General features: G+C 46.8%; 1 protein-coding gene across 4 annotated transcripts in view; it reads left to right on the forward strand.

The window, feature by feature from the left end:
• Window positions 1-15996, forward strand: part of NRG2 (neuregulin 2) — an 81107-nt gene that overhangs the window by 60600 nt on the left and 4511 nt on the right. For all 4 annotated transcript variants that reach the window (XM_056502499.1, XM_056502500.1, XM_056502501.1 and 1 more), the window contains 4 exons: window positions 814-890; window positions 13273-13375; window positions 14254-14377; window positions 15624-15751. In XM_056502499.1, coding sequence (XP_056358474.1) covers window positions 814-890; window positions 13273-13375; window positions 14254-14377; window positions 15624-15751 — 432 coding nt within the window. The remainder of the gene's footprint in view (window positions 1-813; window positions 891-13272; window positions 13376-14253; window positions 14378-15623; window positions 15752-15996) is intronic.

Below are 15996 nucleotides of genomic sequence, written 5' to 3' on the forward strand. Positions count from 1 at the left end.
CTCGCCTGCAGCTGCGGTGCAGAGGCTGCAGGTGCTACTCGCCCTGGGTGCTTCTGCAGCTGCTGCTGCACCCCTGCCCAAAGCCCTGTGCTCCCCAAGCCTGGCTCAGCTGGGGAGTGCTCTGGGGAGCTGCTCATGGGCTGGTGGCAGTGCCTGGTGGCCTTGACTGCAGGGCACTGCCCTGCCCCCCGAGCACTGTGAATGTGCAGCTGGTGCCCGTGAGCTGGCACATCTCAGCCCAACAGGTGACCCAGGCCAGGACAGCCTGAGAGAGCCTCACCCTGGACAGCATGTGAGACCCCTTCTCACATTTTGCTCAGCCTTCTTCTCTGTCCCTTCCTCTGTTAACACAGAGACTCTGCACGTGCTTTCTCTCTAACCAGCCTGTGATCACCCCGTGGGTGTTTCTGGGGTCAGAGCGGGGATGCTTTCCACACCCAGTGCTCGCTGTCGCCCGAGCAGCTGCTCACTGCTTTTGGTGCCTCTTGCCATCTACAGAGCAGCTCCATGGAGTCTCTGAAAGTAGCATCCAGCCCATCTCAGTCTTCCTGCCAGCTGCTGCTACTAGCAGGTGAGAAGGAAGGAGGCAGGCAGAGCAGGACAGAGCAGGAGGGGTTTGGCTGCCTGCTTGAAGACCCAGGCCTAAACCAGAGCTGGAACATTGATGTTGCAGGTGCCTGGTTAAAGCAAAGAGTAAATACGCATGTAAAGCCTTTATTTTTTCCATTCATCACAATGCACTTTTTATTTCTGACCTTAGCCTCAAAAACTGTGCCAGACATGTTCTGTGATTTCTCCCCTTTTCCCCTCCAGATGTCCAAATGGATTCTTCGGACAGAGATGTTTGGAGAAACTGCCTTTGCGATTGTACATGCCAGATCCTGGGCAAAGTATGTTTGAAGACAAAAAATGCACCACACTACTTAAAACCTCCCGGGCACAGCGGTGGATGTAGAGTGGTCTAGTCAGGGATGGCTCTTGGTGTCAGCTTTGGGCAGGGCTTAGGGCTGCAGGTAAGGGTGAAGGCTGAAAGCAGACAGACAGGAGCCGTGGAAGGGATCAGCAGGGGCCTCACTTCAGCCTGTTCGGGTGTCATTTTGCTATCTTGTTTCTCTCTTTCTGGTTTTCTCTCTTCCGGTAGGTGTCCGATCGAATTCACAGGAGACCGGTGTCAGCATTTCGCAATGGTCAGCTTCTCCAGTATGTCTCTTTCTACTTCTCTCTCTCCTTGTTGTTGTAGCTCTGTGTCATGTCCTTAAAGCAGGTTCTTCTGTTCTCCAAGAGCCCTCTTCCCATCTTGTGCGCTCCCAGCTCTGCTTGGTCCCAAGAGGAGCTGTGATGTGTCCAAGAGCAGAACTGGGGCTCTCACCTCCCCGTTTGTTGGGATGGGCTCTGCTTTCATTTCTGACTGAGCTGGGTGCTGCTTGCTCTTTCCAGGCAAAATGCAAACGAGGCCCGAGTTTATGTGGTGGGTGTGCTGTGTGAGATGAGCCTGTGCTGTGTGTGGAGCTGGGGCTGCCAGCAGTGCTACGCTGGCATGGATTGTGATGGGCAGGGCAGGATTTGGGTATTTCCCCTGTGCTGTGCAGGGCAGGAGATGTCCATCTTCCCTGTGCTGTGCAGGGCAGGATTTGGGTATTTTCCCTGTGCAGGGCAGGATTTGGGTATTCTCCCAGCACTCCTGCCAGGGAGACGTGAGTCTCCTTGAATCAAAGGTGGAGATCACAGCCAGGGTGTGACTGTAATGAAATCACTTTGCAGTTGTGGCACAGAGGTCACACTGGTGGCTGCCACTGCCTCAGGGCTTCCACACCTCACTGCCGAGCAGGATACAGGATAAATCTGCCAAATGGGCATCAGAGCATGTCCCTCCTGGACACAGAGCTGTTCCTGTCCCTCCGAGGTGGTTGGACAGCCTATGGGATTGAGCCTACAGTGACCCATCCTTTAAAGCAAAGTGGGTATAAATACCCTAAAGCCTTTGCACTTAGTGCTTCCCAGTTTCTAGTTTCCAGTTCCTACAGGTCTCACTTACAGATATAACTGGCTCATGGTGGTCAAGGTGGATAATTTTTCTGAGTCATTATTCAATCTGTGCCCCAGCATCAGTGGGATCCTGATCTGGGTAAGGACTGACCTGAAAGGAGATGCAGGAAAACAGTGACCCTCCCTGTGACCCTTCTGTGACTGTCCCTGAAACCCATCCTGCCTCCAGGCTGGCTGCTTGGACCCACCACAAATGGTGGGTTTAAAAAGAGGCTTTTTGAAAAGAGCCAAGAAAGAGGCTTTAATTAGTGGTAACCAGAGGAGAAACTCCTCTTCAGGATGGCTCCTTGATTGCCAGAACCCTTCTCCCACTGCTCCGTGAGGAATCCTGCAGTCCTCATCCTGAACTGGCAATTGCAGGAGTCTCATTAGCACGTGCTAATGGCTGGCAAGTGCTGGAATTACACTCCCTTGCATGGAGCATACAGAACAAGATGCAAATGGACTTTGTGGGGCCCTGGGGACAGCTCAGTGTTTTTACATTGCCTTTTGTTCCAAATTGGCTTCTGAAGTTGAAACCTCCATTGATTTATCCTGCCAGACTCAAATATCCAAGCAAGCTGTTTTTAAAATGACAACCCAAAATGTTCTATTTTGATCTCTCACCTGATGCTGAAGGGTTTCCTTCCCTCTTGGAAGCCCTGGGTGTCAGGGCCCTGGCTGCAGCCAGCAGTGGGATGCTCACCCCATGGAGCTGATTTAAGCACGTTTCATGAGGTGCTGTCCAACAGGCTTAAACATTATTGCTGCCATGCTCCAAAACCAAAACAGGGGTGAAAATGAGTTTTATGTCAGGAAAATGCCTTTTTGAGAGCATTAATGGCAGGAGTAAATGGCATGTGGTTTTTTTCCCCCAGCTTGCAGAATCCAGCTTTTTATGGGACTGAGATTTGTTTTAATTTTATTCACGTGTTGGAGGAACAACGCCAACTTGAAAACTGACACATGTACATTTCCTTACCTCAAGTCTGCTTTAACCACAGCATAGTAAGGTAAAAACAGATTAACAATCCAGGCTACCTGTCTGAACTTGGATAAAATTCATATAAGAAGATGATTCATATGTGTTTAGAGCTGTTTTCACTTTCAGGTCACAGTTGGGTAATACAGATAGCAGCAGCACTGAAGAAAAATTTGCACTGAACTTGCTGTTTTTCTGAGTAGGAGAAGCATTTCACTCAAGTGTGGACCCTGCAAATGCTTGCCTTCTACTTTGATCAATAATTAGGGCACAGTAGAAGTTGCTGATGTTCCATAATTCACTCAATGCTTCATCCCATATGGGCTCTGACAGGTCAAAAGCTGAAACAGATTAAAAATGAGGTTCAGGCATTTCCACTAGAAATAAAATAACTCTGTCCTGATTCATGTTTTGAGAACACTGCCAGCATTTGACAGATACTTAAATAAGGACACCTATATTGGTGTTGTTTTGAATGTATTTGGGGTATTTCAGGTTTTCAGGCCTAGATTGGATCCTCCTGATTCTTTAATATGAATATTAAATATGACAATGAGTTTTAGTAGGTATATCCCAGGGCTGAGTGGGAGTCTCTGCAAAGTGAGATAAATTGAAGGTGCTGTTCTGAAAAGATATGACAGATATTTTACTGAATTTGGGCCACAGATGGAGATGGTCCAGCATCATGCCAGATGATGTGTGTCCTCCTTTTGGGAGCAGCTTCCTACCTGGTTTAAACCCTTATTCACATTTTGCTCAGGCAAAGCTCCCCATGTTCTCCAGGAGTTCAGGCTGTCTTTGTCTCTTTGACAGGGAGATCTGGAGATTTGCTTTTCTCTGACTGCCCAAAACACCTGCTAGACCACTGCAGCCATTAAGATGAAAATGAGGTGTATTTAGGTAGCTTTTCCTCTTTTTTCTTTTTTCTTTTTTCTTTTTTCTTTTTTCTTTTTTCTTTTTTCTTTTTTCTTTTTTCTTTTTTCTTTTTTTGTGATATTTCTTTATGTTGCTGTTCCAAACATATGAGCAGGTCCCTACTGCCAGCCCTTCTGGAAATTTGCACCACTGCTTGAAAATGAAGAGAAAATGTTACAGATGGGTTTTTTTCCCATGTCACACTCACACTGTTGTTGTTTTCTATCAGACTGGTGCAGAGAAACTCACTAGGAATTGTATTAGTAGAGTAGCTCAGAGATCCCCCAGTCTGTCCCAGCTGTCCACACATAAGGCTGATGGATCAAGGTTAGGAGATAATTTTGTTTAGGCTTCAACTAACCTGAGAAGAAAACCTTATAGAGGGACATTAAAGCAACATTTAAATGAGCTGAAATTTAAACTGCAGAGAATGAGTGGCAGTGAACAGAGGGGACAGTGATTGCAATTGCTGAGTGAAACTGAGGAATGCCCTGGCAGATGAGAACAGAGAGTTATTCCCATGGCTGATGAGTCATGAAATCCTCTTACTAAAACATCTTTCACATCAAGGTGCTCATGACTCTGTGTCTCCACAGACAAACTGGTGGCAGCTGCTGTCAGGTGTCTCCTGTGGCACAGGTACCTGCACAGGTCACAGGTGTCTGTCCCTGCATAGGTGAGAACAGAACAGCTCCAACTCTGGCTCCACAGCCAGAATGAATCCACAGCAGTGGTACCCATGGGCTGTTTAGCCTTCATCTGCAGCCAGATGTTCCTCTCTGCTGGTGCACCTGGGTGAAGAGTGCAGCAGTATCCAAAAGGGTCAGGAGTTCTTTCTGAGAGCTCCTGCTGAGTGCTGGAGGCTCACCCAGTGCAGAGCTCCTGGTCCAGCTCCACAGGCACAGCTGAGGCTTGCAGCTCTTCCCAGAAGACAGAACCAAGTCCAAAATCATCCTTTCTTCTAAGAAACTCTTTTCTCAAAGCTGTGCTGGCACCTGCATTTCATAGTTCTACACTGGATCAAGATCTACCTCTGTCTTCTCTCTTCTACAAACAACTTTTCAGGTCTTTGTTAAATCCTCCTGGAGATTTACTAATAACTGCCAGAGTTTGGGCTGGCTGGTTGTAAAGGTTTTGTAAAACATGTTGGCAGCTGTTTCAGTCCTGGTACAGCTGAGATCCTGGAAGTTAAACATGGTCAGCAGGAACATTTATATGTTTTCTAAGTCTGCACATTTGGATTCTTTCCACTTGTGATTTATGGAACAATTTAGAAAATTGGGATAAAATTTTATATTTATGCTTCCCTCTTGCCTGTGGAAACTGAAACTTCATCTTAACTTTGCTGTTTATTCATCTCCACAAATAATCATCACCAATCTGGAGGACAAATGTCATACTATTCATCTTGGTTAGTGAAACATTTTCATTTTCTACTTTGTGATCAAATTAAAATTGCAGGCTGTAGCCTGCCTGTAAACACCCTAGAACAGAGCTGACATTCATATGCAATGTCATCTAGCATAATCTCCATTTTTACCCCATATTTAATTCTTGGTTTCTTTACAAATTGAATTTTAATTCGCAGTTGGAGCCTTCCTACTGGAAAGAGAGCAGGATTTTCAGGTGTCCCTTGGCAGAGCAGCTTTGTCTTCAGCCTGTTCCCATCGTGGAGCAATGTGGGTTTATTGGGTGAGAGGCTTCTTGTTTTCCTGGAGGATGGTCCTTTCCCCAGCACCCTCCAGGCTGTGGCCAGGGGTGTGTTGGTCACCACCCTGGCAGGCAGAAGTGACCCTTCTGGTGGGTGGCCTCAGGAACCTGCCTCCTGTGCTGAGGTGAAGTGTCCTTGTGAGCAGAGGGATAAATGTTCCACTTCAAGCTCTTCTGAGAGAGTCTAGATCTGAATTTTAGCTTCTCTGTTCACCTCACTTTTTCAGCAGTGGCTTCCTACCTGCTGTGACTGCAATACAAAAATGATAAGTGAAAGATTACTTCTTTATTTTATGTAAATTTCTGCTTCCTCTTCCACCTCTCACTCATCTGGCCCCCAAACCAATATTTAGCAGCATTTTAAATTCCACAGACATTCTGCAGCTTCCATTGAGTGACAGGGTAACTGCTGACCACTGAATTGCAGGGTGCTGCCCGTGCTCTGGTGTGGCTGGGTAATTACAGGGTGTTTGTGGTTTGGCATGGCAGGGTTATCCCTCCCCCAGGACACAGCACAGGTTACCCTTGGCATCTCCTAAAGCTAATTGCATGCTCATCCACAGCAGATTTTGAATACTCTGCTGTTATGTGCTTGGACTCTTGATGCCAGACAAATTTGTTTTATTGCTGCAGTACTGGAGGAGGTGAATGCCTGTGGAGTTTGTGGAACATTTACAAACTTTCTGTTCTTGGAGGTCCCACATGCCACCCAGCTCTTTACACAGGCAGTGTCCTCTGTCCCCATCGTGACCCCTGTCTTGCATTGCTCCCTGTACACCCTGGGAAAAACCTGAGTCAGAGTCCTGCAAGTGCTGCTACAATTGATCTGCAACAAAACTATCATCAATTTATTACCTTGCTAGTCCTCAGATGTCAATTCTCCACTTTGTTTCTTGCCTTGGAGCATGCTCTGTATCCCAGAGAAAGTATTTTTAGGGAATAATATGCAGTAACTAAACATCTTATCGATGTTCTTGGGCAGTCTGAAGGCCAAGTGAGCACAGCTACAGTTTTCACAGCTGTTTGCTAAGGCTTTTATCCTTTTTAATCATCCTATAAATCTACAGTTCAGCGAGAGTCATCTTGCTTGAGGTGTTACCCCTATAGGAACACTTTAAATTAAATGTTTTTGTCTGTTCATCTTTTAAAATAACTACAATACATCATAGTCACCAAGTCACTGCAGATGAAGTTAGGGCAGGACTTCATCTTTTGTCTGATGCTGGGAAAAAGCATTTTCAGAAAGATTCAGGAGGCACATTTGGAAGGAGATTTTCCAAAAAAAAAAAACCTAATTTCTCCAGTTCAGTTAGTCTGGGGAGTGCCTCAGCAGTTCAGGGGTGCACCTTGCCCTGACCAGGGAGGATGTGCAGAAGGATGATGATGATGAAGGTTATGAGAAAAGTGCTGTGCCCATTTCCTCAGCCTGCAGCTGACAGCTCAGGGCTGTCTCACTCCAGTTTATTTGTGTGGTAACCTCTGGATAAATTGCTTCCAATGGTACTTGTCCTGTTGAAGCTGGAAAGAACAAGAAAGATGGAGAGATTTAGAGGGCTTGGGGTGACAGAACAAGGGGGAATGGCTTCAAACTGACAGAGAGCAGGTTTAGATTGGATATTAGCAAGGAATTCTTCCCTGTGATGGTCATGAGACACTGGCACAGGTTTCCCAGCCAGCTGAGGAGCCAAAAGAAGCAGCATTTCTGACATGAGAGGGACAGTGGGAAGGCTTGAGCTCCTCAGGTCCTGCCCACCACCTCTGTTCTCACAGGCATCTCTGAGTTTGCAAAAAATAATGAGAATGTTTTGATTTGCATCCATTTGTGGCTGCAGATGTTGCAGAAAACCCTGGAACAAGGAGAAAAGTGTGTATGCAGATGGACCAAGAGCTTAGATTTATATTTATGGATGAAATTTGAGGTGTCTCTACATGCATTTGTCAGTGTCAGGGGGAACAGGTGTGTGCAGTGGTAGGAACAGGTCAGGGCTGGGTGTGATAACCAGGTGGATGGATATAGGATGAATATATTATGTCCAGTTCTCTGCTGCCCACCACACGATGTCCATGTCACTGCCACGTGTCCAAAATTACTGTGAAATGCTCTGTAGAATTTGCTCCTCCTTTTACACAAATGTGAGAAATGAAGCAGAGAGCAGCCAGGTTTTGTGGTCTTTAAATTATACAGTTTTCAAAAACCCCAATTTCCCCCTACAATCCCCCCCCCCCCCAAACATCAGCACTGGTTTGAAGAGAAGAACCTGCTTTAGAACTTGTGTTTCCATGTTCTGTGACAATTAGTACTAATTCCCCCCCACCTAAAGTTTGCACAGCACTGCAAAAGAAAGCAAATATTTCTGTGCAGCAAAAAGCAGTTCCTATGGAAAATATATAAGTAAATAAATCTGGACATCTCCAAGCTGCAAATAATCTTGTGTGTATGGTGATTGGGAGCAGCAGAGCTCACTTTTGTGTATGGTGGTAAGTATGGAGAACTTTCATGTTTATGTAAGAAAAGCTGTCTTTAGGTGAGGTCTGTACCAGGAAAATTACAAAAATTCAGGATACCTGTTTTGCACTGTTGATTCATTGGATAAACTCCTGTGCTTAGCACTGTCTCTGCAAGGTGAGCTGCAATCTTACTTGTGCTGAATATGAATCTGGAAGCACAAGCTCCCTTTTGGGCTGTCTGCAGCACACTAAAGCAATGCAGAGCCATGGCAGGAGAGCAGTTTGGAAGGCCACAGGCTGCAGGGCAGCTTTCAGTGCAGTTGGCACTTTCAGGTCATTGCCTTGCCCGGCCCCTGTCCCTGTAGCGCCCGTGGGGAGGCAGGGCTGGCAGGCAGGGGATGGAGGGCTGGGAGCCAGGGCTGCTGTGCCCCTGGGCCAGGGCTGGGCTGTGGGCAAGCCCCAGGCCCAGCAGGAGCCCTGTGCCCTGTGCCCTGTGCCCAGCACTCCTCTGGAGCACAGCCCCAGGCACACCAGGGCGTGGGCACCAGCCAGGGCAGATGTGCCCTGTGCAAGGAGGATGAATGGTTTTTACCAGGCTCATGCAGTCTCTATGTGTTTTGACCTGTCAGGAGTTGTTACAGAACAAGTGTACCTTTCCTATTTCTTTTTTTCTTTTTTTTTTTTTTTTTTTTCCCCCTGCCTAAACAGTGAATTCCATATCAGGTACTAACAAACATGGCTCATCTCAAAAGAATTCATAATTAACTGAAAGAATTCATAATTAACTTCCACTGCAATTTGTTTGGGTCTTTCTTTGCATAACATGTGAGCTGTGGTGGGGGTTTGAAATGCTCTGAAGCATACAGTGTCTCTGTGTGAGTGCTGCTGAGCCTACCAAAAGCTAACCTGCTGTAACTGCACAGTGTGTGTGTTTGTATTTTAGAGTTCTCTGACAGACCTGTTTTTCTTTTTCTCTTTCTCTTCCTTGTCTTCTTTCTGCATTGGCAGAGCATCTTGGATTTGAATTAAAGGGTATGGAACAACCATTCATTTATTAATCAGAAGCCATTAAGAGCTTCCAACATTATATTTATGGCTTTAATGGGATGATTAAAAAATCAGCTGTTCTGTTCTCTTCCCTGGCACCAAGATAGATGTTTGGATTGAAAAAACAAAACTAAACTAAACTAAAAACAAAGCAACAACCAAAACAAAGCAAATCACAAATTGTAAACCTAGAAAAATGCACGTGTATTTTTAGCAGCACTTTTTTCTTTGTTCCAAGCAGCAGTGTGGTGTGTGTGGCATGACTGGGATGTTACAATTGCCATACATCTCCATTCAACATGCTTTTGGGTATTTAACTGAAAACCTGGAGTCCTGTGTCCATCCAAAAGGTGGCCAGCAGGCACTGCTTGGGAATGGGCAGGCATTCCAGGAATGGGAAGACAAGTTCTAGAAATATCAGGGCTGTTGCAGAAATTGCCATCCCAGGCACTCTCACCTCCAGCAGATCCTGCAAAGGGTCAGGATGAGCTTTGCCATTCCTCCTCCCAAAATTTAGCAGCTCATTTTTGTTCTTGAGGAGGATGAAATGGTTCCAAGGAAGATGGCACGAGACAAGTTAGTCTAGAAAACTATCCCAGGGCAGTCAGTGGTTACCCATAATAGTGGAGGGTGTAATGCTGAGCACCCCAGTGGCAAGCTTGGGAAAACACTGCAGTAAGTTAAATATAAAATATCCCCTTTGGGCATTTACCTGCTCCTGCCCAGTTACTCATAATTATATTATTTTCTTTCCATTCTCCTCAGTCTGGTTTTAGATATAAATCAAGTTATCCCTTAAATAAGCTTGGGAAATCAAATCCTGGAGGCCAGTTTTCCATGGAGTGCACAAGCCAAGAGCAGGGAGGGCTGGTCAGGAGGGAGCAGAGAGATTGGGAAACCTGGGATAGTGGGAGGTGCCCCTGCCCATGGCAGGGGGGATGGAAAGATGAGCTTTAAGGTCCCTTCCACCCCAAACCATTCAAGGATTCTGTGATGATTCTATGGCTGACCACTTAATTTAAAAGCATTGGTCTGGCAGTGTCAACCAGAGCAGATCTTCACATGAAGATGCTTCAATTCCCTTTGCTGGAGGTATGGGGACACCAGTCTTTCAGTTGTGGATCCTAAATTGTCTCCTGAGGTCCCTGAGGTGGAGGGGCATTCACTAACTGAAGCTGCAGAAATGTATCTCCTCTAGTTTTTGCATACCTGATCCCCAGGACTGGTGTGCATCCCCCTGATGCAGAAAAGATGTGCATTTTAATAGATGTGTTTATTTATAAAATTCATTTTAATTTTAATAGGGTGCTTCAGAGAAAGCAGTGCTGCTAATGCAAATACACTTGAGCAAACTTTAAAATTGAGGATTTTTGACATCCCTTTTTTGTTGACCTTTTGTCCTTTTCCTCATCCATTCTCAATGTCATCACAGCACACATCCTGTTCCCAGTCTGCAGTGTCTCTCCTCTGTCATTTGTCTGTCCCTGTCATGTGTTGTTGTGACACCATGGCTGGACTGTGGCTCTGTGTGGCACCACATGGTTTGTTCATAGTGTTTGCTGCTGTAAAAGTGATGCTGCTGATGAGGATTTGGTGTTTGTAGAGTGTAGAGACACAAATGGACCAGACCTGCTCTGGGATTTACCTGTTCAAATGCAGATTGCAGCGTGCACTCTCTTATTTCCTTTTTGTTGTTGTTGTTGTTGTTGTTGTTGTTGAGATGGTTTTGTGCAACGTGAAGATGTTACTGAGCATCAGCTTTAACGAGATGGTGGGAGCCAAGCTAAATTGCTACCAGCAGATCATTCAATTTTTAGTTTGCAGCAGTGATGCACGGCCTCACACTTCACTGCTCCGTGTAGCAGAGCTGTCAGCTCGAGACAGAGAGGCCAAATCTGCATTTCTGATGAACTGAAACATCCCCATGCAGTTCAGGTGGAGGTTCAGGACAGTCAGACATATCAGTCAGGGTTCCATACTGACATGGTCACCAGAACAAAGGCTGGCATTTGAGCCTTGGCCAAAGAATTTTGTCCTGGGTAAAAAACCCAGCCAAAGACACACAAAAAAAACCCCAAACAAACAACAAAAAGCAAACACCTCCCCCCATCTCCTGCCTAGTTTTAATGCCTTTGCTCTTTCTTCCTCCTCATTCAAAGGGAATTATTTCTGCTTAGGGAAGAAAAGTCTTTTGTAGCAAAAAGCATTGCTATTGAAAAATTTTTGGAAAAATAGGATTGATGGATGAGTCCATGCTGAAAACTGGACCTCCTAGCTTTTTCTTTTTGTTGTTGTTAAAGTAGTTTTTGCTGGGTAGCAGCAAAATTCTTGCCCAGTGCCATCCATAACCAGGATGTTATCCCAGCTGTTTTTTCCTAATTAGTATAAAATCTCTGAAACTCCTGTCTGAAGGAGAGCTGTACATCTGTAATCCAGGTCCCAGAGATGTGCAAGAGCAAGAAAACCTGTCTGCCATGGTTGCTGATGCCTGGAATAAGACACCCATATGAAAGAAACATGTCACTGAAGGAGTTTCACTCCAGAGTGGGCTCTGCTCCCATTCCAGCTCCACCTGGTTCCTTGCAGGGAAAAAACCCCAAAAAACACAAGAAGGCTTTGTTTATTGTATTTTGCATCTTCATGCCAGGGTTGTCTTTCTTGCCAGCCCTTGTTTACCAAACCTTTCTCCATTCCATTTTTGAGAGTTTAGAAAGAGACATCCAGTTTTCCTAGCACCTTTTTTTTTTTAATTTCTCCAAAAATGCGTTTTTCAACTTAGAGTGGCAAGCTGAAATTGTTGTCTGTTCCAGTTGTCTGGAATATTTCATTGCTTCCCACTCACTTTTTTTTTGCTAAAGTCTAGTCCTAGGGGTTTCTGGGACCTGACCTCTTTCCCTTCTGGTTTTGTGTTTGAGTGTTTGATGGCACAGGAGGTGTCACATGGTCTGTTCAAGGTATTTTGAGTGGTGTGCTGAAGCACACTGAGCATGGCATGACTTTTATTGCCTAATCTAGATGGAAAAATAAATTCAATGAATATTAAAGGAGGCACAAACCCCTATAACTTTAATACTAACACATAGTGTGGGGGCATGAGCACTTTGTTCATAGCTGCTGAACTGAAACACTCATGCAGCTCTGCAGTGAATTCTCTCAGTCATCCAGCTGGAGAACCAAATTGCCTCTTGGTGGAGGTTGCTGGATGTCACATCAGCTCTGGTGTAGCCCCAGAGGAAGAGGTGTCCTTGCCATGCTGTTGCTGCCTAGGTGCAGTGCAGACAAGACCCAGGCATTTCCTGGGAGCTTTGATTGATGGGAATCAATCACCTCACTTCCAGCATGGTCTGGGTTTTGATGCAAATGACTGGCTCTTCTGGTTTGAAAGGCAGCCTGTGACACTTGGTGGTATTTGAGAGAGGCAGCAGCAAGCTGCTTGCATTTGGTGTGTGCCTCTGAGCTACCTGGTGCAATGGCATGAATCCCAGGGTTTCATGAAAAATCCATAGCTGGTTCCTGTACTTCAGTCACTCCACTCCCTTTTCTTTGCCTGACACACTATCACTTCTCCATCCTCATGCTGCTTTTTGACTGTTCCAGGATGTCCCTTTCAGCACCTACATGCTTTGGGGCTTGTTGCTGGGGGGTTCTCCCACACCACCCTGCTCCAGGACATGCAGGTGCTGCCAGAGGCATCCTGAGCCGGGCAGAGCAGAGCCTGGGATCAGGGATGCAGGGGGCAGAGCAGAGCCTGGGATCAGGGATGCAGGGCGTGTGTTCTCTGGCAGAGAGGGATGCTCCAGTGCTAGGTAATCTAGGCACCAGAAAGGGAGCATCTGCTGGAAGGGAGAGGAGAGTTGTGGGGCTTTTTATTAGTCACTGTGGGAAAAGAAGGGTGAGTGCAGAAGGGGTGAGCCACCGAGGGAGAGAGGGCAAAGGCGCAGGGAGACAGAAAGAGTCATTTGAGGGGTGAGGAAGGTTGGGAAGCTGGGCTCAGTGTGGGGCAGCCTTCAGGCAGGCAGTGCATTGTAGGTCTGCCCGAGCCCTGTCCTCTGTCTCACCCCCATGCAGTGCTGGCTCCTGTGCAGCCAGACACAGCCCTGCTGCTGGAGCCCAGCAGTAACTGGTTCCTTTCTCTCCATTTGCAGAAGCAGAGGAGCTCTACCAGAAGAGGGTTTTAACCATCACGGGAATCTGTGTTGCCTTGCTCGTGGTGGGCATCGTCTGTGTGGTAGCTTACTGTAAAACCAAGTGAGTATGGGGGGCTGACAGGCAACAACTGGCCACAGGTTAGGGAGTGGCAGTGTTCACGTTCCACACTTCCATGCTTTTCACCCAAATGCTGTTTTTGGGAGATGATGTGCTGTAGTACTCCCAGGAAGATCTCCTGCAGGAGGCCAGTGAAGCTGTATACCAGTCTGTGTCTGAATAGAATGTTTTCCTGGCACCATTTGCTCGTCCCCTGGAACAGCATCATTTTGCCCAGCCAGGTGATGCTGTGTTACAGGGAAAAGCTGGCCCCCAAGGCAGCAGCTCAGCTTTGCCAGCAGAAGCACACTGGGCTGTTGTGCAGGAGCTGTGGGCTCAGCTATGCACATTGCAGGCACTTTCAGAGCAATCCTAATGGAACAGGAGACTTGGGAACCTCTTTTATGGTCAACCTTCCCTGCCTGGACAGCACTTTTCTCCCTACTCAGCCTGCACCTCAGTGGAGGGTGCCTCTGAGACTCAGTGGGTCTTGTGGAGCACATGTCCCACCATGGCTTTGCCCCTTGGTCCTTCATGCAGGACAGGTCAAGGGCTTTGTCACCACGGCCAAGTCAGGACTCCCTTCCCCTTTTTCTTCTCCCCACTTTTCTCCTCCACTGCCAGCTGGCTCTGCTACATTGTGATGGGCCTTGTCTAGGAAAGGGGACCCTGGACCCAGTTTCCCAAATTGTCCATGAGGAGAAAAGTTGACCTTTTGTTTGGAAAAGCAGTAGGAGGCGTTAAGTGTCTAATGCCTCATTTTGTGTTGTTTGCAACTTTCTGCAAACACCACTGGAACATTCACATGTCCAAGACTTGCCTTCTCTTTAATCTCTGGGGGCAGACAGAAGTGTTCCTAACAGATTTTTTCTGTTCTAAAGGAAACAAAGAAAACAGATGCACAACCACTTGCGGCAGAACATGTGTCCTGCTCATCAGAACCGGAGCCTTGCGAACGGGCCAAGCCATCCACGTTTGGATCCTGAGGAAATCCAGATGGCTGATGTAAGAGCCTTTGCCTCATCTCCCTGCATGCTGCTGAGGGGCTGTTTTCTGCCAGGGGTTTGACGTGGATGTGTATCCTTACACACCTGTGTGCTTGTGCGTGAGGAGTAAAGCACAAACAAACTTGAGCAAAAAGAAAGATTCTGCATGGAAACATCTCCAAAACCAACATCTGAAGGGAAATGTGATTTTACTTTGAAGTGCAGGATGAGATTCAGGCATTTGAGATAGTAAATTTGTTTTGATTAATCAAGTGTGACCCTGATTTCCACTAGGAGAGATGTTCCCAATGTTTCCTGTTTATTATCTATGCTGTCAAGTCCCACTTTGCAGGATGACAGATGGGATCAGAGCAGCAATGGCCGGAGCCACCGTGGTGAAGCACGTCATGGTGATGTGCTCAGCTGTCCATCAGCCCACCTGCCCATGCCTGGGCTTCTCTCCTGGGCCAGGTGGCAAGTCCTGGTGGGATGTCACTGACACACCAATGAGAACAATCTAAGTGTCTTTAGGACAGTATCCAGAGGGAAGTTCTGCCACTCTCATGACTTCAGTGGCACAAGATTCCCATCAAACCCCATGAACTCAATAGGGCCATCAAAGGGCTTAAGTGCCTTTGTGGACCAAGGCCTTGAAAAGAGTCAGAAAAAGGGAGAGGGAGGCAGAGCCAAAAAAAATACTGTTAGAAATGAGTCCAGTAAATCAGCTGAAAGCTCTGTTGGGTCAACCTTAGGATATTAAAATTTAACTAGGCTGGATCCCAGCCATGAAGGAAGGGGGAAAGGGAATTCTAAGAAGCACAGCCCCCAGCCCGATAGTACTGATTCTCTCAGGGAACTTAGTGCCCCTATGAGAAGCAGGGCTGGTTGTCAGATGAAAGAAATATCTCAGCATGAATATTTGGATCACATCTGGTGTTTCTGTAGGACCCACATCTCTGACAGATTTCTCTTTTTGCTGGTACTTGGTCAGGTGTAACCAGCTGTGGGCAGAGATGTGTCTCTGCTCAGCAGCTACATATGGTACCACTGTCCTCTGGGGAATCCCTTGGCTCTCCAAACTCTTCTGCAATCCCTGTGAAGGGGCAGAGAAAAGCCTCCACCCTCCCTGTCCCTTCCCATGGGGTGGGGAGCTTCTGGGCTCACTCAGTCCTCACCTGATTTCACCAGAAATAATCAGGCTAATTTTTTCTTTGGCAGCATTCACAGACTGGTGGCTGATCTGTGTGGTTCTTCCTATCTTGCAGTATATTTCTAAGAATGTTTCTGCCACCGAGCACGTGATCCGAAGGGAAACAGAGACAACCTTTTCGGGAAGTCACTCCTGCTCCCCATCTCACCACTGCTCCACAGCCACTCCAACATCCAGCCAGAGGTGATGTATACCATTTTCTCTGGACCTTTCTCCTGCTATTTGCTGTAGGATGCTGTGAGATTCTAGGATTTTCCTTTCACCTCCCTTTCTGCTGTCACTTGATGTTTGGCTCTGGCATACGGGCCATGCCTACACTGCAGGACTTTGCAGGCACAGCTGGCTAGTGAGAGGTGTGGAAAAGTGTGTTCTTGACCTGCAGGGAGGTGCCAGCAGGATCCTGCAGCACTGACACAGCTGGAAAACAA

This window comes from Oenanthe melanoleuca, chromosome 13 (assembly GCF_029582105.1).
Source record: "Oenanthe melanoleuca isolate GR-GAL-2019-014 chromosome 13, OMel1.0, whole genome shotgun sequence".
Lineage (NCBI taxonomy): Eukaryota > Metazoa > Chordata > Aves > Passeriformes > Muscicapidae > Oenanthe > Oenanthe melanoleuca.